The sequence below is a fragment of the Ictalurus furcatus genome, chromosome 22 (assembly GCF_023375685.1).
Source record: "Ictalurus furcatus strain D&B chromosome 22, Billie_1.0, whole genome shotgun sequence".
Taxonomy (NCBI): domain Eukaryota; kingdom Metazoa; phylum Chordata; class Actinopteri; order Siluriformes; family Ictaluridae; genus Ictalurus; species Ictalurus furcatus.
In genome coordinates, this window is record NC_071276.1 from 12898699 (window position 1) to 12923874 (window position 25176).

The window sequence follows — 25176 nt, forward strand, 5'->3', positions numbered from 1 at the left end:
AAAAGCTAATTTTCCTTTCCTTTCTGAAAAAAAGCTAATTTTTTTTATCAAGTTTATCAATTTTATTAATAGGCACTGTTTAAAAAAATTATCAAATGTTTGCTTGTCCAAATATGTTAAAGACAACAATTTCTTTGGGGTGTACTTATTTTTTTCCACATGACTGTCTATAGTGAAGAAGAAGGGAAGCGTATGAAACTAGAGACAGAGGTTGAGGAAGAGTAGCAACAAAGCTTTATGAAATTCAGGCTTCACTATTTGACCACGTCATCAACCGTTACACTGTATGAAGGCTGAAAGTGGTTACATTTTCTTAATTCACCGATTCTTTGGTCATTAATTTAGATTAAAAATTAAGTAATTAATTTTCATTTGTGAAACTGTACCGTATATTTTGACACTATAACTAAGTATTTTTTTCCCTTTTATCCACACAATAAATACATCAGTAAATGCTTCATTGCATAACTGTGCCATTTAACACCAGAATACACTCTGTCAGTGTTTCTCACACCTAGGTATGTGTTTAGGTGTATTTCATCCTATTAAAAAATACATCACATTTTATTTATTATTCTATTCTGAGAAAATGTTTCTAATTTAGCTGTGCGTTTAGCAGAGATAAACTAATGAGTGGGAAAAGCTGGACAGACCTGGTAAAACATTCTTCTTTTCTGTTATTGTGTAAACTCTACCCTATGTGTTTGATAGCTATATGGTAACTATTAGTTATAAAGAAAAAAAAAACTAGCATTAGTAGTGAGATCGTGCAAGTTCACAGTACAGCTATGGTCTCTCAGAGGAGCTTGTAATATTCAAGCGCTCACATTTTCTGCATGCCTTTCGGATATAACTCTGCACATGACAACGGCCAACCCTGGTGTCAAAAATGACAGCCCATTATAATACAGTCATGTTGTTTATAATACAGTGTCATGGACTTAATGATAAACAAAACAGTTGCTGAATAACCTCCATTTTGCATTTAATGAGTACATGGTGTACCTTTGCCATCATTCAAAAGTTTTTAATAAACCAATTTTACGAAGTTTATGCAACACATTTTCAGGCAACAGATTGGGACTGGTAAATAAAATTCAAATAAATATCAATTTCTTTTTGCCAATGATTTTGAGTCCTCTTTTTGTGTTAGGAAGTGCTAAGACTGAGCGAGAGAGAGAGAGAGCTGTCATCGGTAGGTAGCAGACCCCATTAGAAACTGTTTTGATGTGAATCTTTTATTTTGATGATAGTGTTTATAGGGGCAGCATTTTACTTTTCTCACAATGTATGAAGATTTGCAAAATGTGTATAGTTTTGAGAATTGTGTTAGGGTATTTGAGGACAAAGAGGCCTGGAATACAGCACATATTAATGCCTATAAACTCTTTGGAACATTTAGTTATGATCATTATTCTCTGATGTGAAACGTATGCAGTTTTGTCCAGAAAATTACAGTCCATGTCAGTATTCATCTATAGGTGAGCAGAATTTTCTTTTGAATCCATTGTCTATTTCCTGGAAGAGGTCTTGAGTAGATATGATGACGAGTGGCCTGTAGTTTCAGACGAATTTAATGACGACAGTTAATTTCACTCATTCCTTCATCTTTAGTACTTGCTTTATCATGGACAGGGCTGTAATGGATCCGGATCAAACACTCGACACAAAATGGGTATTATGGATGGGCGATATAGATTTTAAACTATAGCATGATATTTCACTGTATTTTTTGTGGTAATGACAATATGAATATAGTAACATTGAACACTATCTTTTTGGCCAAGTCACATCAGCATACAGTGGTCAGTGTTTTTGCTTAAGGTGGTGGAACAAATTTGGTGTGTTTCTATCCTTTTTGAATACGGGTTTTTGACACACTTTACTGTACAAATCACAGATCCTCTGTATCTGAACCACTTCCATATTACTGAGTAAGCTTCTTTTTTGGAGAATAATTCTTCTTCCTCGTCTAGGTTTATAACGCCGCCATCCGCCATGCTTGTTCTCGTTTTACATATGAGATGCCCACTTTGCAGCGTGTAAACACGTCAATATTGCAAGATGACAAATTCTTATCATGTGGAGGAATTGTACCGGTATATCATGGACGATACGACATGGCACAGCCCTAATGGGAATACAACCATTCACACCTGCCATACACACATATATATTACACACCTATCACATTCATTTACACTTACAGACAATTTAAAAAAACTAGTCTAACTGCCGGTTGTTTTTGTGAGGTGAGAGGAACCAAGAGAACCCAGAGGAACCCTCTGTGGACACAAGCTAAACATGTAAAAACTGAGCTCAGGATCAATCCAAAAACCCAGAGGCTATGACACTTCCTGCTGCACCACCATGCAGTTCAGTGGGGTTAAAATATTTTTTTGTGTCCACCATGTGATTTTGCTCTAACGCCTCATTATAGTCATTAAAAAGTTTTACCAGTTAACAAAATTAACTGAACAATGTCTTCTGAGTTTTTCTCACTTAAACATTTGCCTCACTTGAGCCTTTATAATTTTATATATTTATTTATGCTTATTTCATTGGAATATTAGGAAGAAGATGAAGTTCCAGATGATGAAACGTTAAATCAAATGATTGCCCGCAATGAGGAGGAATTTGAGCTTTTCATGGTAAGAATAACACAATGATCACTTCCCTTTCTCAAGTACACATCATCCCTTGATTATCCTCAGTTAAAATGCTTGTAATAATTTTACCAGCAAGTGATGAGGATAAAAATGGATCTCGTCCCTTTAGCGCATGGACCTGGATCGACGTCGCGAAGATGCGCGTAACCCTAAGCGTAAGCCTCGTCTGATGGAGGAGGACGAGCTACCGGCTTGGATCATCAAAGACGATGCTGAAGTGGAGCGACTCACCTGTGAGGAAGAGAAAGAGAAGATGTTCCCCCGCGGATCACGCCACCGTAGGGATGTGGATTACAGTGATGCGCTGACCGAGAAACAGTGGCTGAGAGTAAGGCCAAAGTTTTACCTATTTTACTCATAAAAACTAACACAGTGAAGATTTTTGGATGTCACGCTGCCTCAGCATCACAATGCTCCAGACCTAGCCTCTAGTGTAGTCCATATCTTGATGAAATACTTAACTGAAATATTTTTTTAAGTGAAACTAACAGAATTGTCTAACGTATTACTCCCAGGAATTCATTGCTGTACACAACAAAAAGATCCCTTTAACCCTTGCTGTAGTAAAATGTGCACATGCAATCACGTTAACACCTGCAATAATTTGTTAAGCAGGTGGATTTACTAAATTGGCCTACAGGGCATTGAATCTTTCAAAAGTGCAAAATAATATGCCATGCCCATTTTGTGGGTTTGGTTTACTACATGTGTAGTTTAGAACATTGTTACCAAAATCCAGGTTGCTGCCAGTGCAACTATATCAGTTTAGCAGCCACATTGTGATTTACTATGCCTGAAAGTTCCACTTTCAGAGTAGCACTTGCCTGTGTAAACTAATAAGAACGGCTAAGTAACTAAAGGCCAGGTATTAATCTATCGAATCCCATTTCCTTCATTTGAAGAAAAAAATGAAACCATCTGTAGTGTCTTAATAATGGGAAAACAATACTTTCTCTAAAATTACTCAGTGTCTCAAAATAAAGAAAAGGTTTCTTAAGATTATGATATATTTATAATTTTGACAAACTTACATACTCTCTAACGTTGGCCCGTATTGTATTTCTTTGTGTAAGTCTTTGATACAGTTTTTTGTCTTTTCAGCTGGCAGTGCTAATTCTCCCTATTCAGATTTCAATGTATGTTTCTGGTAGTTCTCTTTACACAGCTCTCTGAAAGAATCAACACATACAAAATCTCCCTTTTGAATAGTGTTTTGTCCAACTTTTATCACTTGCATGTGCTGTCATTTACACTATTACTCTTTGTAAATCTCACACAAGACTAACTACATTTTAGTAAATCAGGGTGTTTGTGTTAATAGATAATTTTACACAGAAGGTTGCAGAATAATTGTTGTAGATGAATATTTTCAAGCACATAATATTTTGCCTTATTGTTGCATCAAGAGAATCTCATTAGATATCTTGCCCAGCTCATGTTACTCGTTTTTTCTTTTTATTATGTATTTGTCTCTGCATCATGTCTGCACAGCAGTTCTCAAACAGTGCTGCAAATGAAAACAACATAAATTTGTCAGACTCAGTACTCTCAGTGGCTGGTGGAAATAAACAACAAATTATCTCAGACAGGCCATCTGACATCTCATTACTAACCAGCTTGTTTCGTATGCCTTGGGCACCCTTGTGCATCGACATTTCCCTGAGACACACATCCCTGTGAGATGCCACCTCACATCCTTATTCCCCAGTTTGCTCTGAATCTGTCCCAAGGAGTCAAGCTCTAGTGCAAAAAGCCCAAAGTTGTGGAGAGACTTGGACATAGTACAATTGGGCAGAGACTGGCTGAGTGGTGAAAAAACAACAGGTCTATGTACACTGTGTTTTGCTTGTTTACTCAGACTACAATTATTATGTTGTCGTTTTGACTCAGATGGAGATCTCATTTTGGGAGCCACTCTAGCATAAATCAGGATGGTGTTGTGAAAGTAGTTTTCATACAACTGTACATAAAGCATTATAACATATGTCTTTAGATTCACTTGGCTCAGTGGCTCAATAGATTGTGTTGAATGCATCACTGAGTTGGTAAACAGTCTGTATTACTGTGAGATAAAGTCAGCGCTACATTTCTTAGCCTTAAGAAACATTGAAGTACAATAAAAAGCTAAACAGAATCTTTATCTAATCTTTCATGAAAAGACTGCAACACACTCAAGTTCACACACTCAAGACTGCAACACACTCATTATCTATAAACAAAATTATAGATAATATCTATCTCCTAGAACGGACTTGGGCCCTTTTAATAAAACCGTTGTCATAGCGTTTGCATGTCAGGGAGATTTTTTGTCGTAATGCTTATTCCCCCACAGTTTACAGTTGCATTTTATTGTGACAAAACCTGAAAGGGTGAAGTTCAGCCTAGGGAATACCCATCATCTGTGTTTTTGTCTGGAGCCCTTGTTACTGTGTCTGATGATGTTTTGTGGTGAAATATAACTTGCGGTAGTCATTCAAGTTTTATGATTTTTGCAGAAAGCACAGAGAACTTGGAGCATTTCATTCACATACACACATTCAATTTTGTGTGTAGCGACCTTCTGCTTCAGGTCTGTGGTTCTTACTGATTAGTTCTTGAAATCAAATTGTCCAGCCACATTGTGGTAAATGGTAATGGTAAATGGTCTTCACTTATATAGCGTTTTTTTTGTTTGTTTGTTCAAAAACCTTATCGGTTCCAAAGCACTTTACACTGTGTCTCATTCACCCATTCACATACACACTCATACACCAATGGTAGCAGAGCTGCCATGCAAGGTGTTAACTTGCCATCGGGAGCAACTTGGGGTTCAGTGTCTTGCCCAAGGACACTTCGGTATGTGGAGTCACGTGGGCCGAGAATCGAACCGCCAACCCTATAATTAGTGGACAACCAGCTCTACCACCTGAGCCACAGCGGCATTGTGCCTGCAATACATCATTAAATTTGGAAGTCTGATATCATCTCCTTACTGATTTACCTTGGATTATTTGCCTCCCTGTCTAAGCAGGTGAGCCAAAGTAATTCTGAGGATCAGACTGTTATTGTTATGATAGAACAGTTATGTACTGGAATTCCAGGCCAAACATAAAATATTAGCGGTGATGGGAAGATAAAGCTAGAAGAATGGATAATCTTTAGCGTAAATGGGATTGTGAACATCCATGCATTTCAATGTTTTTTTGTGTGTGTATTTGGATGGGCTATCTCTGCTTCTGGGTTTTGGATTACTTTTACCCGTGGGATTAAGTCTATTTTAACGTTCATTCATTGCAAGATTTTGAAAGTATACTATGTGAGTTTGACTAAAAGCCTAAAGGTTTTAGGCCCCAGGAAAGGACCACAAGTTATTTGTAACCTGCCAGATTTGTGCACTAAGGAGATGTATGTATGTATGTATGTATATTCACCAAGCCTTGTATCTGCTGCCATAACATGACATGCACTGAAATCTTGTGAAATAATTGCACATTCACAGATGAATGTGGATCAAGATAAATTAAACTGGACTAGTCATAATGTGCCTTATTCAAACAAAAATAGCATCTGTTATGTGTTTTATTCTGTAAAACAAAAGCACATGGAAGGGAGAAAACAGTCTCACTAGATGGAAGCAATTAAGATAATCACTGCATTATTACTCTCATCTCAACAAATGAATATGTATTAATGTATCAGCAGAAAATAACATATGAGCATAGTTATTCACGTCACATGTGCTTTGTTATACTGTACACATAGCATAATCAGTGAAATTAGCATTTCTGTGTTATCGTGTAATCTGCATGCTCTATAATAATATAAATGACATGAATGATTTCATGGATATTGCACTATTCAATCAGTGTTTGGTTAAAAACCTGTATTCTACATGTGCACTTTGGGTTATATGTGTATTTGCCAAAGAAAATAAATTTGCTCTATGTTTTACATTACAAACCGTCTGTAAATTAACTTCTAATACGCCGGACTAGATCTTGATCTAAGATCCTTTCCTTCTGTCCTACTATGAAATTTGTTTTCTAGTTTGTAAAGCTTCTCTTGTGTGGTCCTGCAGGCCATTGAAGATGGCAACCTGGAGGAGATGGAAGAGGAGATCCGTCTGAAGAAGCGCAAGCGCAGGAGATACTTGGACAAAGGCAGCCGACGTGAGGACGGGGACAAGGCTAAAAAGAGGAGGGGACGTCCTCCGGCCGAAAAGCTCTCCCCCAACCCTCCCAAACTCACCAAACAGATGAGCGCCATCATCGAGACAGTCATCAACTACAGAGACGGGTATGAGCACACAAACATATCTCTCCTGCATGTGACTCAGAGCTTCCTCGGTTTCGCATTTGATCTATTAGATTGTTTTGACTGTCAAACCGAACTCTTTACAATTCTGCCACAGTCAAAACACTGACAGGGACAGCCAAGATGTTTTCATTTTATTGGAGGTTGTGTAACACATTCTACTGACATTTCTACTGACAAAATTCTACTTGTTAAATTCCATTTACTGTTGCTATAACTGATTTAAAATTGGACATGAAGTGTGATGGTAAAATTATCATGAGCGTGATTTTGTAAGGCATTTCAGAAAATCTCTATCCAGAACATGGAGGTGTCCAGGAAGGCAAGCAGACTGTAATTACCCCAACTCCTTGATTGTAATCATGAAATGTGCAGTGAATCATGTGTGTTGAGTGTGTGTGCTTCATGCCTCGGCTGACACCGACTCTGTTCTCTTCTCATGGTGTTCTTCTCATTAAATCCTCACATGTTTTCCTTCATACATAGAGCTGATCAAATCTGTTTCAAATTGATTGTTTTAAAATGACCTCTGATGGGAGCAAATGTATAGCCTGGGTGTACTCATCTGTATATATTCATATTTGTATTCATCTGTACATACATTGAGGTGTTCATAGTGTACATATTACCATTATAATTATTTTTTACTACTATTATTCTTATTTTTCTATTCCTATTGTGTGTGTGTGTGTGTATGTGTATGTATATATAATGTGTATATATATATATACATTTTTTTCAGTTCTATTCCTATTTAATGTGTATTCTTTCCTATCTGTTATTTGTGTAATTGAGCTGCTGTAATGAGGGAATTTCCCCAGTGTGGGATCAATAAAGTTTATCTTATCTTATCTAATCTAACCTTTATGTTCTCCATTGGAGCCGTGGTCAAATTTAAGTAGACTAAGCAGTACTGCAACAGAATTCAGGAACAGAAAATCACCATCCACATTGTCTTTAATTAATCTTCATTTAGTCCAGAGGAATCTTGTTAAAACAGCCTCTGCATTCTCCAATTATAGATCAGGCCGTCAGCTCAGTGAGGTGTTTGTACAACTGCCTTCCAGGAAAGAGCTCCCAGAGTACTACGAACTGATTAGGAAGCCAGTGGACTTCAAGAAGATAAAGGTAAAAAGCTAAAGCAAGGTCTAATTCCCTTCCTCAGAGATAACTCTCTTCTCTACTACAATCATTATTCACTGTTGTGACACGTTATTTGCGGATTATATCTTGAGTGTCACTTCCATCAACTAGGAATGATAATAACAGGAATAAGCAGACATGTGGAATTAGGTTTTCAATGCACAATGAGACATTGTGTTAATATGATGTTACTGGGTTCATTTCATTATGTATATAACATTGCAGTTAGACTATATTCTTTCTGGTGCTGTAATTTCCGATTCTAATAGATGGTTTAAACAGTTGTGTGTGTGTTTGTAGGAGAGAGTGCGTAACCATAAGTACAGGAGCTTGGGCGATTTGGAAAAAGATGTAATGCTCCTCTGTCACAATGCTCAAACCTACAATCTAGAAGGCTCTCAGGTGGGTGATTGAAAGCACATCTTATAGTTCATTCTCCAGTTTAGACCAAAAGCACAGTTGGACTTGGGTCTTTAAATATTGGCCATATGAGAGTTGAGACTAACTTTCCACAGAATGTTCTTTTGCAATGTGCCGGAGTTTTGCCAGGAAGTGCAGGGTTATGGGCCAAAATCCTCTACTCCGTAATTGATTCCATCATTTTATCTGCTTCAGAATGCTCACATCTGTAAAGAGAATTTGCACTTCAACACAACTCCCCCACATTCTCATAGGAGCATGAATTTTTTGCATTCTCTGCCTCCACTACACAGAATGTGCCGTTTTATTTCAGGCACATTACACTTCTTATACACTATGCGCTAATATATTATCATAAATGCTACAATTTTCCAATTGGATGTTGATTTGCCTTGAACTGTAACACAGTTTTATGCAGAAACTCATTTTATACTCCAACCCTTCTTTTTTAAAAAAACAAAAACAAAAAAAAAAAAACAACTTTATAGGTAATCAGAGTTTGTCTGGGTATGAATGGCTTTTTCAAACAATATCCATCTTTTCCTTTATTAGTGTCTTATTGCGTTTATTTGATGCCATCTTCTTTAAGATCTTTGAGGACTCCATAGTGCTGCAGTCCGTGTTTAGGAGTGCCAGGCAGAAGATTGCCAAAGAGGAGAGTGAGGACGACAGCAATGACGACGATGATGAGGAGTCAGAGGCTGAGTGTAAGAAATATATTTTTAAAAAATATCAGAGTTTTCCTTTTATGTCTGCAAGCCACAATTTTATGGACACCATGAATAACTGAACCTAACCTTGAATGAGTTTTTTTTCAATACATGATCTTTTCATAGTAACATTTCATAGTAAAATGGGAATCTCAAAATATAAGGAATTCACTGAAACAGAGCATTGATTAATTTTACATAGATGTTTCATATGGTTGAGTCATCCCAAAACATTAGCACTTGATTTATTCAGTGAGTTATTAAGTTCATCATTTCATGCATCATCTCACTGAAAGGCTTTCATGTTACTGCCACTCTAATGTATTAGAGTAACATAGAGTCTTACTTCTGATGTCGTTCTCAAATATTCATGTACTTATTCTGTTTATACGAGTATCGCCAATTGCAAGCACAAGGGCAGTGTTGCATTAGGAGCTCAAGAAAAGTTAACTTTCACATGGTGCAATTTTAAAGAAGTCTAAGTGTGGTAATAAACTTTTTCGTTTAATTGATTAATTGGTCCCCTCCACAGCTAAGTCAGTGAAGGTGAAGATCAAGCTGAGCAAGCGGGAGGAGCGCAGCCAAGAAAGGGGCAAGAAGCGGCCGAGCCGGGTCAAAGCCAAGCCTGTGGTCAGTGATGATGACAGTGATGAAGAACAGGAGGAGAATGTAGGTTCACCTCAGATCAGCTTATCACATTAAAAACAATACATTCTACATTTACATTTTACGGCATTTGGCAGATGCTCTTATCCAGAGCAACTTACATTTGTTTAATTTATATATCTGAGCAGTTGAGGGTTGAAGGCCTTGTTCAAGGGCCCAACAGTGGCAGTTTGGCAGTACTGGGGTTTCACGACCTTCTGAGCAGTAGTCCAACACCTTAACCACTGAACTACCACTGCCATTCTAACATATCATTCTTCATATATCAACATATTAGTCTTTTTGACTGTGTTGAATTGTTTTACATTTGACAGCAGAGGGAAAAAAAATGTTTTTTCTTCAGTCCAGGTTTTCTATCCATGATTTTTTTGGGCTTTCAGGCAAGTGTTTGTGTTTAATGGCAGTCGTCTATTTAAAACCCTGTCTCGGATGCTTAACACGTAGCAACGTAGGAGGTGTGAAATACATGCAGGTAATTGCACAATCCGAATTGCACACCCATAATTAATATTACCCAAACAACCATGTTAATATTCATTTAATTTGTAGAATTAATTAGCTGAATCTGAGCCTAAATGTTATAAGAGGGGACACAAATCTTGAATTTTTGTCTAAATATGTCGGATAAGATTTGATTCAGTTACACAGGTGGTTCTAGATTGGAAATTCCATCTTATGTGTGTTCGTGTGACGATTACTGTGCGTGTCATTCCTTCCCTGCCTCTAGACATTTCACGGCCCAGAAGTGCCAGCAATAACTGAAAAAAAAAAAAGAACACATTGTGCATCTGGCCTTTTTTCGCCCTCACTGTGACTAGCTGACAAGCTGTGAGCTACCCTTCAAAGCAAAAAAAAAAAAACAACAAAAACATAGGAAGCAATAATTTGTTCAGTTTATTTCTATTGTAACAATGGATAGAGTCTGTCAAATATGACATTTTTGTTGCTCATGGTGCATGTGGATCATAAATGGGACCGTTCTTGATAGAGTTCTGTTCACAGTAATGACACATACAGTTCAGTAACAAACACAAAACTGCCAGGACAGCAGATCTGAGCAAAATAAAATAAACATAAGCTTTTGTTGTGAACACTGGTCAAGGTGAATTGGAACACTGACTGCATGCAAGGCCTTCTCGCCTGACATCAGTGCTGTGTATTAATCGGCACAAAGCCACATGCCAAAATCTAGTGGAAGCCTTCCCAAAAGCAGGACTGACTCCATATTACTGCCCATGGCTTTGGAATGGGATTTTCAACCACTTCTGGCCATGTATGTGCAAACACTCATATTAACAGGCTAAGGAGGCAGTTGTTGGTATGGATCAAGATTTATTTGTTGTTCAGCCTCCATTTCATTTCCCTCTTGGCTCAGTCAGTATTAGACAGTATGTTAATATTTAGTGTAGCACTGGGCCCCTATGCTTATCCCACACAAGTGTGACGTGAAAGTGCCCAAGTCTCTTAAGGCTAGCTGTCGATCCTGAGCTAAGGATTGTGTGCAGTCAGACTCTGGTCTACACTTCCATGTGCCATCTCCCCTACACCCATTATAGTTTTGGTGTGTTTCGCAGGAGCAGTCAGACGGCAGCCGCACAGAAGATGAGTGACCAAGGACCCGTTTCGGCCTTTCTGCCCTTTTTCTTTTTTGCCAGCATATCTACCCTTTCTACCCTGCAAAGTCATTGAAGAAAATACAACACTTATGTCTGGCTTGCTTTTGGGACGCTTGACAGATTCAGTGTTTTTGAACATTTTGTCCATTTTATTCATGTCGTGTGGATCCCTACACACAGTGTGCTGATGAAACTGAGTCTATGCCCTTGTACATGTACCCATCTATAAATGTTTTAGATATTTACTTGCACAGAAAAACATTTTACAGAAATCTCTGCTTTGATTGCGTCAAGAAGAATTAGCAGTGCTCCTTATCATAATTCACATATAAAATCTAAGATTTTTATCTAAAAGTTTTTATCTAGTAAAAGACACACTTGTGTCAAATAGGTATCTTTGAATTTCATGTAACATTTTCACCACATTAGCTCATGCTCTTAAACTGAATAAACTCATATAATGAGACTTTCTGTAGCACATTCTGCAGAGATGTTTATACATGGATAGAATTTGACTTTGATTTGGCCTACTGATAAACCTAATGCAGTTTTAGTGGATGGAGACTTTCGAATAAGATTTACTTATATGTGGGGCTTCTGATTATCTCGCCTTTAATATCGACCCTCACAGCTCGGGATATTTTTGTATTCTCTTTTTCAAAGATTAGAGCTTTTGTTAAATTTTTGGACATTATACAAACCTTGATACTGAAGTATTAAAAAATATATATATTTTGTCTTGCTAATGAGCTTACATTTATCAGTATTAGTGTCTGCTTTCTCTATCCCGATGTTTGTTCCAACCCCTTGTTCCAACTGAACTTTTTTCAGATATGTCCTTATACACAGTATCTCACAAAAGTGAGTACACCCGTCACATTTTTGTAAATATTTGATTATATCTTTTCATGTGACAACACTGAAGAAATGACACTTTGCTATAATGTAAAGTAGTGAGTGTACAGCTTGTGTAACAGTGTAAATTTGCTGTCCCCTCAAAATAACTCGACACACAGCCATTAATGTCTAAACCGCTGGCAACAAAAGTGAGTACACCCCTAAGTGAAAATGTCCAAATTGGGCCCAAAGTGTCAATATTTGTATGGCCACCATTATTTTCCAGCACTACCTTAACCCTCTTGGGCATGGAGTTCACCAGAGCTTCACAGGTTGCCACTGGAGTCCTTTTCCACTCCTCCATGACGACATCATGGAGCTTGACATCACCAACTTCTTTGGTCGACCATGGCGAGGCCTGTTCTGAGTGGAACCTGTCCTGTTAAACCGCTGTATGGTCTTGGCCACCGTGCTGCAGCTCAGTGTCAGGGTCTTGGCAATCTTCTTATAGCCTAGGCCATCTTTATGTAGAGCAACAATTCTTTTTTTTCAGATCCTCAGAGAGTTCTTTGCCATGAGGTGCCATGTTGAACTTCCAGTGACCAGTATGAGGGAGTGTGAGAGCGATGACACCAAATTTAACACACCTGCTCCCCATTCACACCTGAGACCTTGTAACACTAACAAGTCACATGACACCGGGGAGGGAAAATGGCTAATTGGGCCCAATTTGGACATTTTCACTTAGGAGTGTACTCACTTTTGTTGCCAGCGGTTTAGACATTAATGGCTGTGTGCTGAGTTATTTTGAGGGGACAGCAAATTTACACTGTTATACACGCTGTGCACTCACTACTTTACATTGTAGCAAAGTGTCGTTTCTTCAGTGTTGTCACATTAAAAGATATAATCAAATATTTACAAAAATGTGAGGGGTGTACTCACTTTTGTGAGATACTTTATATATTTATATATATATATATATATATATATATATATATATATATATATATAGTGTGTGGAGATTTTATATATATATATATATATATATATATATATATATATATATATATATATATATATATATATATAATATAGATACATAATCTCTACACACACATATATATATATATATATATATATAAAATGTATATGTATGTATATGTATATATAATATTGCTTTATGCATGTCACATTTTCCGAGGTGTCATATTCATTGCTTTCTTTGCACAATGTCTTTGTGGTTGTATCGCATAGCCCAAAGCAAATAAATGTCACAGATTTGGAAGACTCTCCAGTTTCTTCAATTACTAAAGTATGTTGAATTGCCAATAATATATTCCGGTTAAATTTGAAGATTACAGACGTAGCTTTGTGTTCCATGATGAATTCTTTGTACGCTGTACACTGCAAAAAAATATATATCTTACCAAGTGAAGACACACTATATAGCCAAACATTTGTGCACACCTGACCCTCAGCACCCATATGTAGTCCTTTCCCAGACTATTGCCACAATGTCTGAAGCACACAATTTTATAGGATGTCTTTGTATGCTGTAGCATTACAGTTTCCCTTCAATGCTATTATTAATAGGCCCATACATGTTCCAGCATGACACTGACCCTGTCCGCAATGCTAGGTCCATAAAGACAGGGTTTGTCAAGATTGGAGTGGAAGAACTCACAGAGCCCTGACCTGAACGCCACTGAACACATTTGGGTTGAACTGGAACACTGACTGCACCCCAGGCCTCCTCATCTGACATCAGTGCCTGACCTCACTAATGATCTTGAGGCTGAATGAGCAGAAATCCCCACATTCACACTCCAAAATGTTGTGGAAAGCCTTTCCAGAAGAGTGGAGGTTATTATAATAGCAAAAGGGGGGCTACATCTGGAATGGGATGTTTAAAAAGCACATATGGGTATGATGAACCTATGGGTGTCAGGTGTCAACAAACTGGCCCATATAATGTATCTTGAATAAAGGAAAAGTTATCTAATATTTCTAATTATTAAATTACTATATAACATAAGACCTTTAAGAATATTTGCTAAATTCAAGCTTAAAATTGTCTTATTGTATTGGCAGATAATTTTGCTTCTTGAAATAAATGCTTGAAATAAGCAAAATTATCTGCCAAAAGAATGACAATTTCAGGCTTGAAATGAGTTTTAAAAAATGCCTAGAAATAGGCTTAATAATCTTAAATTGTTAAAAAAAAAAAAAAGAATGATATTAAAATCTAATAAACAGAAATATTAGTTGAATTTAACTAATTGAATTAATTTTCCTGAATTCAAGATATTTTTACTTGCTAAGATATTTCGCAGTGTATGTATACATAAGTAAAGAATAAAAATGGATTGTGTTGGTTTAGAGAATTGATCAATGACAGGGTGGTGTGATGTGGCCAGAATCAAATGTTACCACTCAAAGTGGATTATTTCCCTTTTTTGTTTTCAGCAATTTACCAAAGATTACACTTTTCAATTGTACAATTTTCAATTCAAAATACTCAACAATGCATCATGCTTTTTAGCTGTTTATAGTTACATTTAATGTTTTGGAAGGTGCCAGAAACCTGTTACAAAGCAATGGCGATGATGACTTCTTCTAAATATGTTCTAAATAATGTTCTTCTAAATAAAAAATCTCCTTACAGAAAACTTCACCATAGCAGCAATTATACGCTTTTCGTTGTTAAATAACAACTAGATTGTTTTTGTTTGTTTGTTTGTTTTTTAAATCTATGTATTATTAGTCTTAGATTATATGGCGTGTCTGCCATACAAGTCTTGTGAATAAGTTGTTACTATAGCAACAATAAGCCTGTGGTATAATGGGCTTCTAATGACTTCAGAATTTTTTAAGGGATTATCCAAATTTCCCATGATCAACGAAACATTCTGGGAAACATTCTGGATCTATGTAAGTAACCTCGAGTTCTTCAAGTGCTCCTACAGTTCTACTTCCAGGCAAGATATTTATAATTACTAAATGAAGGGAACTGCTATCCAGAGTCTTTGTAAAAATGTTAATTAAGCTGTATACTACATGTTGTATCACCATATCAGTAAAAGTCCGTAGCTGGCCTAAAGCAAACAACATGATTTTAAGGTAATGTATTTGGGATAAATAAGTTAGGAGGAGAAATAAAAACAATTTGACATATAACCACTGAAAGCTGGTCATGTGCTCCTAACTCCATTAGCCTACAGAGGGTCCATCATTGTCCTCACATACCCTACCCCAGCCGAGCACCAGGGAACAGTAGAAAGGAAATTTTAGTCTCCACTTGCATCAAGCTAATTTTCCCCCCAGAGATCAAAACGGCTCTCTCTTTTTGTGTGTGTGATTGTACAATTTAAATGGAGCTGGACTAAGCCAGTTTTGCCTGAGAGTCTGCAGCCATCCATTGCTGCCTTCGTTTTTGCCATGCACTTTGAAGTGGAGAGCTGTTTAGATAGAGCTAAGCCTCTGAAAAAAAGAGATAAATTGGATGGTAATCCATGTCTCAGCACCAGAGATGTCAGCTGGAATGTCAGGTGCCAGTGCATTCCATGCTATTCCTCTGTAGCCTTTGTGAGTTCTTCAGATTGGTGGGAAAAAGAACTCATGTATGATTGATATGAAAGAGCCAGGTGCTCTCTATTATTAAAAGTACTGACATAATTCGCACCTTTGTATCTCTTGATTCAGCTGGCACTAAAAGAGCCCCTGCATACCAAATCTGCACCACTTGAAAAGGTGCTGGACGGAATGTGCTTCTCCATAGTTAGCCACTGAGATGACTTTTCTCTGAAGACGCACTGTCCTCCAGCAGACCTTGGTCACTAGAATTTGAATTTGCTACTGGCAATGAATGAAGAACCCTGTCTGGCTGTAAATTTGTAAAAGTGCTTTTAGCCACTGAACAGCTTTTCACAGTAATGTCACAGCCTGGTGTGATAAGCGAGAGGCCGGGAATAAAAGAAAATGACGAAAAAAATCAGTTACTGTTATTATAGGTCACGTAACAATCTGCAGTTGCCATAGTTGCTAAATTGCTCTGCACTTTAAGTACTTCTGAGTGAAATAGTAGCTTTGTAGCTCTTCGTTGAAAAAGATGCTTGTAAATTTAGAGGTCATGATGTCTGATGCTGCTCATCCTTTGTGTGATGCTCTATACTTGTCTGTACTATGGTGTACTACCAAATGATGGTGGAGCTAATTACTGCCAACAGCCTTCAGATTAAATATAAGGCCTTCTCCAAACAAGTAATCCCAAGCACACAAATATCATATTTTCAGTCCATCATGGATCAGTCTTGCTTAGTTTGTACACATTATTCAAGGATAGACAAAACGAATTGAAATGCAGCTAAATATGATTAATCAAAATTTGATCCATTTTAATAAATTGTTTCTGTATGTTATAGTCAATTTGACTCAAGTATTTTTACACTTAATGATTCTATGTAGAACCCTACATCAGAGTGTTTTCTTATCAAAAAGTACTCCAAGTAAAAACCATTAGGAAGCTAAGAACCCTTAACCATCCCTTGAGGATTTTTAGTAAAGTGCCATAGAAGAACCAATTTGTGTTTCCTAATAAACTCTTTGATCAATGTTCCAAGATTCCGTTCTGCTTTTATTATCTTTTCTTTATTTACAGTGGGGGAAATAAGTATTGAACGCGTCAAAATATTTTTCTGTAAATATATTTCCAATGAGGCTATTCACATGAAATTTTCACCAGATATCAGTATTAACTCAAGAAATCCATAAATGTAAAGAATTCATTAAATCGTTAAAGTCCATAAGTAAAGTTATGTGTAATATAGTGGGATGACACTGGAAAAAAGTATTGAACACGCTAAGAAAAAGCAGTTCTCCAAGGCAAGGTAAGGCAATGAACCAGCTGAAATCCGTAAGTAATTAGTAAGTAACCTCCTATCTGTGCAAATTAATATAAGCTGGGTTAGTAAATTGATGGTCTGTAAAAAGGCATTTCATTACCAAGGTGTCACACAAGAAACATCTCATGATGGGTAAAAGCAAAGAGACCCAAGATCTTCGCAACCATGTTGTTGCAAAATGGAATCGGATGCAGACATATTATTGAATCTTCCAGTAATCACCATTGGGGCCATTATCCACAAGTGGAAGTAACATCACTCCGTCATCAGCCAGCCACGCACAGGAGCTCCTTGCTTTCTGACCAGGGAGTCAGAAGAATAGTCAGAAGAGTAGCCCACGAGCCAAGGACCACTCGGAAAGAGCTCCAGAAACACTTGGAGGCAGCAGGTACCATCGTTACAAAGAAAACAATAGACAATGCACTCCACTGCTCACACTCACCCTACAAGACTCCATTACTAAAGAAAAGGCATGTCGAAGCTCATTTAAAGTTTGCTACAACTCTGAAATACTGGGAGACTGGGAGCCTCTGAAATACTGGGAGACTGTAGTTTGGTCAGACGAGAGCAAAATGAACTTTTTGGCTGTCATACTACACATCATGTTTGGAGAAGAAATGGCACTGCACATAATCCTTAAAACACTATACCAACAGTGAAGTTTGGAGGTGGAAGCATCATGGTGTGGGGCTGTTTTTCATCGTATGGTACTGGCAGACTTCATGTAATTGAAAGAACGATGAATGGAGCCCTTTACTGGAAGATTTTTAAAGAATCTGCTGCCATCCACCAGGATGATGAAGATGAGACATGGGTGGACCTTCCACCAGGACAACGATCCAAATCATACAGCAAAGGAAACTCTCAACTGATTTCAGAGAGAAAAATCAAGGTGTTAGAATAGCCCAGTCAATCACCTGACTTGAATCCAATTGAACAAGATTTAAAAACAATATGTTTAGAAGAATGGGCCAAAATCACACCTGAATACTGCGGCCTTGAAGCCGTCATCACAAACAAAGGCTTCTCCACTAAGTATTAAATAAATTTCAGTTACCGTGTTCAATACTGTTTTCCTGTGTCATTCCGCTTTATTACACATAACTTTATTTATGGACTTTAATGTTGTGAATTCTTTATATTTCCGGATTTCTTGAGTTAATACTGATGTCTGGTGAAAATTTCATGAGAATAGCCTCATAGGAAATATATTTACTTAAACAAATATTGATGCATCCAATACTTATTTCCCCCACTGTATTATTTTCACGGCTTTCACTGTGTTGATGGATGACAAAATGATTTTACTTGTGTGCAAACTTTTAATTTTATCCCAGTGAAACAGGTTATGGTCAAAGGGCAGGTCCATGAAGAATGAAAGCAATATAAAAATTAGCATTATTATCAAGACCTTTTTGGTTTTATTTAATATATTCTTTAGGGTATCAATAATTCAGAACATCTCCAGAGATTTTTAACACGACCTCTCAGTCTAGTACTTTATAATATAAAGATATTTTAAAGTGTTTTTTGTGTGTGGAAAAAGACCTAACAAGCAACTGTAGCACTCCATCCTGAATTTGTCTGGACTGCTGTGTTTACTTGCATAATTGTCTATTTTATGTGCTATTCCCTCAGCTCTACATACATTACATTGCAGCATTTGGCTGCAGACACCCTTATCCAGAGCGACTTACAATTATCTCATTTTTATGCAACTGAGCAGTTGAAGGTTAAGTTAAACAGTAGCAGCTTGGCAGTGTTGGGATTTGAACTCACGACCTTCTGATCAAAAGTCCAACGTTTTAACTGCTGAGCTACAACTTCCCTGCATTGTGATAATTCTTACACGGCTTGGAAGTCAGGTCCTCATGCATAATTCTTAATCTGCCACTCACTTTAATAAGCTTAGACTGATGAACTTTTGAGATTGGCATGCCTGTGTGAGAGCTGCGTTTGTTTGGGGTGAGATGGTAAGACTTGGTGTCGACTATCTGATGGCAAAGATCTGGCAGTTTTACACTTTTGCATGCAGATCTAGTCGACAACTGAGTACCTACTTAATTGTGTTTGACAAGCTCCCACACAAGCACAAATTGTGAAGGACTGTGTTTTTTTATTTTTGTAGCAGATCTCATGCTGCCTGCCTGTTGTGGATTGTTAGCAGAGGGATAGATGCTTTCCTTTATTAAAAAGGTGTGAAAAGAAACAAGTCCAGCATGCACATATGCTGTTGTGTTGTACTTTTTGAAAGAATTTTCAGTGCGCTGAGTCATGCCTAGCGAAATGTGTTAATGTCGATTCAGTGAATAAACACTGTATGGATCTTGATTTCCCTGGTGATCATGCTCAGCTTCATATAAATAACATTTCATGTCTAATGCCACGTTGAAAATTGAAATGGGCCGCATGTTTTCTGGGCCCCAGAGCACATTCGGTAAGGGTCTGTAATATTTCAAATTCTCTACAGTGTGTGAATTTACCAAAAGACATTCATGCCTCATTAGTTTGAAGAGGATCTCTTTTTGTCATCCTTTCTTAAAAGGCTTCACAAGGATTCGCAAATCTAATACTTCCCCCAACCACAGGTCTGTCCATTCCTATAATTTGTTGGCAGTCTGCACCAAACTTTGAACCATCTGTCCCTCATTTGGACTCAGTCAAATTACCACTTGAAGCCAATCTTTTACTGCATTGATTCAGTCGATATGGCAGAAAACGCCTCAAAAGTTCATGATAAATAGGCACAGAAAAGGGATTTATGATAAGCCATTTGTATGAGTCAAGAGGTTGTCTGGTACTGCTATAAACACTAATAGAGTTCAAGGTCTGCTTCTAAATTTAATGAATGTGCCGGTGTCAAGGATGGCTTTTAGATTTTGGCTTCAGTTCAGTGCATGGTTACAGGGGTGGAACAGCGACAGAGTTTGGATTTAAATGAAAGAATGCATTTGAGATATCTGACACCCCTTGTCCTTGCTAGTTGATCAATTGCAAGAGTACAAATAGTAAAATGCTTCATAAGTATAGACCTTACAAAACCTCCAAACTGAATGAAATTTGACCTCAAAACAGACTACACCACGCAACTCGAAATGAAGTGCATTAGTACTGGCTCTGGTGAAGTTAGGCTGCTAAAGCAGGAGAAACCCTGGGTGGTGATGGAGCACAGTGTACCGAGGGGTCTGGATGTGCTTCAGAGGAATTTATGTACAAAAAAAGGATGCAGATTAAAACACACACACATACACACATAGCAGGTGTGTGCATTGTGGAGAGGCTAAGCAGATATTTCAGTGCTCTATGTTCTCTGTCATTCTCTCACCCTCTCTCACATCTCTTTTGTGTGTTTAGATGTTTAAAGGCATTCTTTTCACGCCCTCTTACTGGAAGGACTTAGCTGTATACACATGCTGCCACTTTTCCATTGCTGATCCAGTATTTGCAGAACACACATTCTCTCATTCGTACACCCACTGCACATGTAAAGAACGGGTCCTCTAGCTTTCTCTTCTGGCCTATGTACGAAACAGACTTATTGGAGGACATGCAAATAATTCCATCTTGTTATCCCATATTTTGTGAAGGTATAAAAAATTATTTCTTTACAAAGAAATCTTTTTTTTTGTTTTGTTATTTGACTTTGTCTTTGTGACAGCAACAAATAACAATCCAAAACGGATGGTTATTTTCAAAAGGTTACGACAGGAAGTAGAGACAGCAATTTTTTCCCTCCATTTCCGACAGTTCAAAAGAAACAGATTAAGCCCTAAATGTAAGCTGTGTGTGTTTGACCTGTGTCTGCTGGCTGTTTATATGCATTTACATAATTTCCTCTGAGACATTGTGTCAAAGGTACGCCTACAACTCCTGACTGCCACAGTCCACTAAAAACCATTTCAGTGTTTTTTCTGATGTATTTGAAGGGGGGGGGGGGTGTGTGGGGGGGTGCGTGTGTGTGGGGGGGTGCATCTATAGGTGCATCTATAATGCTTTACTGACTTTGACATACAGCTTTAGTCATGGAAATATTCACGTTCTGCAGTCAGTTAAATTACACTTGAGCCAGAGACAATCTGTGAAGAGAAAGGAATTGGATTTGTATACTATTCCTCCCTTGAAGACTTCCATCTGTGCTAACATTACGGGACTGTCAGGTACAGAGGAGCTGAAATGAACGATAACAGCTAAGCCATGGGGAAACTATTAAACTGCAGTGTGAAAGAAAGCAGCAAGCTGATCCAGTTCAAGGTGGAGCAGAAAGGCTCATAATTAAATTGCCAGGTTGTTATATGTTCTTGGGTTTTGTTTTTCAGGAGGCAATTCTAGAAAGAAATATGCCCGGGCATAAATTAGTTCCCTTGTCTTATTTGAAGAATGTTTATTTTAAGAATTTTATTTAGTCTGCCTCTTACACATGTTGTGATTGATTTCATTATTCATTTAAAATTTTAATAAAGATTTTTTTTTTTAAAAGTGTGAATCTTCCTGATGCTTATACTTAGAAGCAGCAAACAAATTCAACAAATAATTCTCCTAATAAAGTCCTCATTCACAACTTCATACATTTTTAATTCTGTTTACATACTAATGAAGTGCTCACAGAGGCCCATTGGTGCAGGAATCACGCTGTCTGAAGAGGAGAAGTGGACAGGACAGTTAATCGGGTGCAAGATTGGGCTAGTTTACAAAACTCAGTGGCCACCAAGAGCTTGTAAGCAAATAATCCGAATGAAATATAACAAACTACAGACAGTGTGCCTAAATGTATCTCCCTTTTCAAAAGGTTTTTGGGCTTTGAAAAGGAGTTGGGTTGGAAATTTGCTGAAACCTTGCAACTCTGGTTAAAGATATTAGCTCTTTTGTATGCCTTTCAGGTGATGGGAAACACACCGCCTGTACTGCATACAGTTAGACTGCATGTTTTCGAACGGTCTAATATGGGGTTATTCTAAAAATTCACAAAATAGTAATCTATGGTATAAGTCATATGTGATAGACTCTCAGTTATGTTTTGTTTGAGGCATTATTAATATTGTCCTGCATCACCAAAATCTGAGGTCACAAAATAATAGGTAGATTGGCTAATCTAAATTGCTCCTAGATGTGACTGAGTGCCTGGGTTTGTGTATGTAGTTGGTCCCCAAGAGGAAACTACAGCTTTTGTTTAAAAAACAACAACAACACCAAAATGTTTCTGTTTGTTTACTGAGGGTTAGAGTTAGGTGTAGGTGTGTGTGTAGCATTAATAATTATCTCAGTGGAAAGTCTTCACAAGGATAGTAAGACAAATAGACTACCCTCCTATTTGTGACAAATGCCTGCCTTCTGCCCAGAGTTTGGGGAGAGGCTTTGGATCAACTGTGACCCTGACCAAGATAAAGCGATTATTGAAGATGAGTGAATAAATGAAAGGAATGAACTGGATTGGATTATGAGAATTTGCATTCATGCTGTCTAATTTTGGAGAGTATGTTTCAAAATGCTGGTCATTTTCTGATAACAAATGTCAACTTTTGATAACTACAGTCAGTCAAGTCTTTTCCAAGTATCTAGTGTGGTAACAAACTGATCAGGCAAACAATATTGTGTATATAGGACTACACTTCCTATCTATTTCTGTAATAATTATGTTTGATTCTTCATTTAGAGTGAGGTAATATTGTCCCCTACAGTTTCACATAGATTCCAGAAACGCTGCAATTTATATGGGTCTGTCATGTATAATTGAAGGTGCATCTTGTATGAGTTACAATTACTCTAAAGCATATGTGAGTGATGTCAAGTGGATGGACATCTCCCTGATCCGAGCAATCCTTACATCAGAGGCGCTGCAGTAGATTAAAGGCGAGCTTTCTGTTTGAGGTAAAAGGCACACTTTTGGTGCCCAATCCTAAAGTTTTTATACATTTGCATACTTTTTTTTCCCACAATGCATTGCACAATCAACAGTAGCACAAAAACTTTTGCAGGTTGGCATTAAAGTTATTTATTTATATTTCTGAAGATTGCTTTGACCTTTAGAAAAGATGAAATTGGAAAAATCTTAAATTGTTATATGACAGTGTAGATTCAAAGTAAAGCTACATGAGGAAAATAAACAGTGAAGAAAAACAAGGATCTAAAAATTTTCTACGTTTTGTAGTGTTATAACTCAGACCTTAAATGGATGTAATTGGAATTATATGTCACGAATTTATATAAACTGACCCATAATGTGGAAATGGAGGGAAATCAATATAGTTTTTGAAAAGTTTCGGTGTTTGATTATAATTTTTTATAACTGTAATTTGGAGGAAGATTGGGTGCAAGGCAGGACACCCTGAATGGGATGCCGGTCCATCGCAGGGCAACACAGTTGTTTTGGGAGGTGGGAGGAAACCCTCCCAGCCACAGGGAGAATCTCCACGCAGACAATAATCAAAGCTTAGAATTGAAACCCTAGAGCTAGGTTAAGTTTTACTTGTTGAAAATGGGTTCAGTTTCTGAAAAAAAAAAACAAGAAGAAGAAGTTTGAATTGTACTGGTATCTAATATTGATACCTAATATAAAGTATCCATTATTTTTTCTAGTGACCATTAAAAATATCAACGTGAATTGAAGAAATAAAGCTTCCTCCAAGTTTGTCCCTGAATAAATAAACCAAGGCTGGTGGAATATACTGAAATATTTGCATGTCTTTTGAAAACGGATATAAATTTAATTGCATCCATCCATCCATCCATCCATCCATTAATGTAATAATGATAGTAATACATAGGCTGTTAGTTCATCATTGTACTCTGCTTTTTCCTGTCAGTCGTTCTCAAGGACCATTGTCATACTTTTAAGCTCATTTGGTTTTCTCCACATAGGCAAAATATTATTTTCCTAATGACCTCTCCAGAGATTTCTGAATTACTTAAGAGGCAAACAAAACCATTTTCCCCATAAGCATAAAACAAAAAACAAAAGGCTTGAGCACTACTTATTTATTTATTTATTATTTATTGAGCCTTTTATTAAAGTTTAACAATGGTTTAAACATTAAAACAGCTAAAAAGAAATCATTTTTAACTGAGTGTTTTATTATCTTGCAGAGATTGGGTGGGCTGCTGTCCTCATTAACTACCAACGGTAATGGTTTTGCACGCGCACATATTCCTTTTTCCTGTTGATCAAACACAGAGATTACAGGGGGGATTGTGGTGCATTAGGCTCAATAATACTACTTTTCTTTTACTGTGTCTTTCACAGTTATGATATAATTTTGATCTGCCACAGCTGCCAAAAGTCTTAATATTATTAATATTGTTTTGCTAATCATTTAATCAGAGAAAATATTCCTCCATTTAGCAGCCAGATCTCATTACTCATTAAAAAACTTATCTTCTGCTTTCATTTTCAGAATGTAGAGGAGCTCATCTATAGTCACTGTCCACTTTATTAGAAACACCTGTACACCTGCTTATTCATGCAATTATCCAATCAGCCAATCATGTGGCAGGAGCACAATGCATAAATCATGCAGATACAATTCAAGAGCTTTAGTTAATATTAACATCACACTGAATGGGGGAAAAATGTGATCTCACTGACTTTGACCATGGTATGGCTGTTGGTGCCACACAGGCTGACCTCCTTTGATTTTCACACACTAGAGACTCTAGAGTTTATCTAGAGAAGATCTAATCTCTGACCAAGGTCCCCAGTTCATTACCATTATATGGAGCTCTTTCATGGAAAAGCTCTGAGTTAAAGTCAGTCTAAACTGAGGATATCACCACAATCAAATGGCCAATGCAAGAGGGTTAATCCGTTAATCAGTGCAAGAGAGTTTATCAGTATATTTCGGTGGATAGTGGACCTTCAAATGGGGCAAATATGTTTAACCCTCAGGGGAATCTATGGGAGAGGAAGTGCTTTGGGAGGACTGAA

At 37.4% G+C, this 25176-nt stretch overlaps 1 protein-coding gene across 4 annotated transcripts in view; it reads left to right on the top strand.

Annotated features, from left to right (window-relative positions):
• The window catches only part of smarca2 (SWI/SNF related, matrix associated, actin dependent regulator of chromatin, subfamily a, member 2), a 47422-nt gene extending 34988 nt beyond the window's left edge, over positions 1–12434 (top strand). For 2 of the 4 annotated variants that reach the window (XM_053654035.1, XM_053654036.1), the window contains 9 exons: positions 1154–1195; positions 2574–2651; positions 2779–2997; positions 6727–6944; positions 7985–8090; positions 8406–8507; positions 9115–9232; positions 9768–9904; positions 11476–12434. In XM_053654035.1, the coding sequence (XP_053510010.1) occupies positions 1154–1195; positions 2574–2651; positions 2779–2997; positions 6727–6944; positions 7985–8090; positions 8406–8507; positions 9115–9232; positions 9768–9904; positions 11476–11511 (1056 nt within the window). In that variant the 3' untranslated portion in view covers positions 11512–12434. The remainder of the gene's footprint in view (positions 1–1153; positions 1196–2573; positions 2652–2778; positions 2998–6726; positions 6945–7984; positions 8091–8405; positions 8508–9114; positions 9233–9767; positions 9905–11475) is intronic. The other 2 variants (XM_053654037.1, XM_053654038.1) reach the window with 2 other exon arrangements.
• Positions 12435–25176: the final 12742 nt, after the last annotated feature.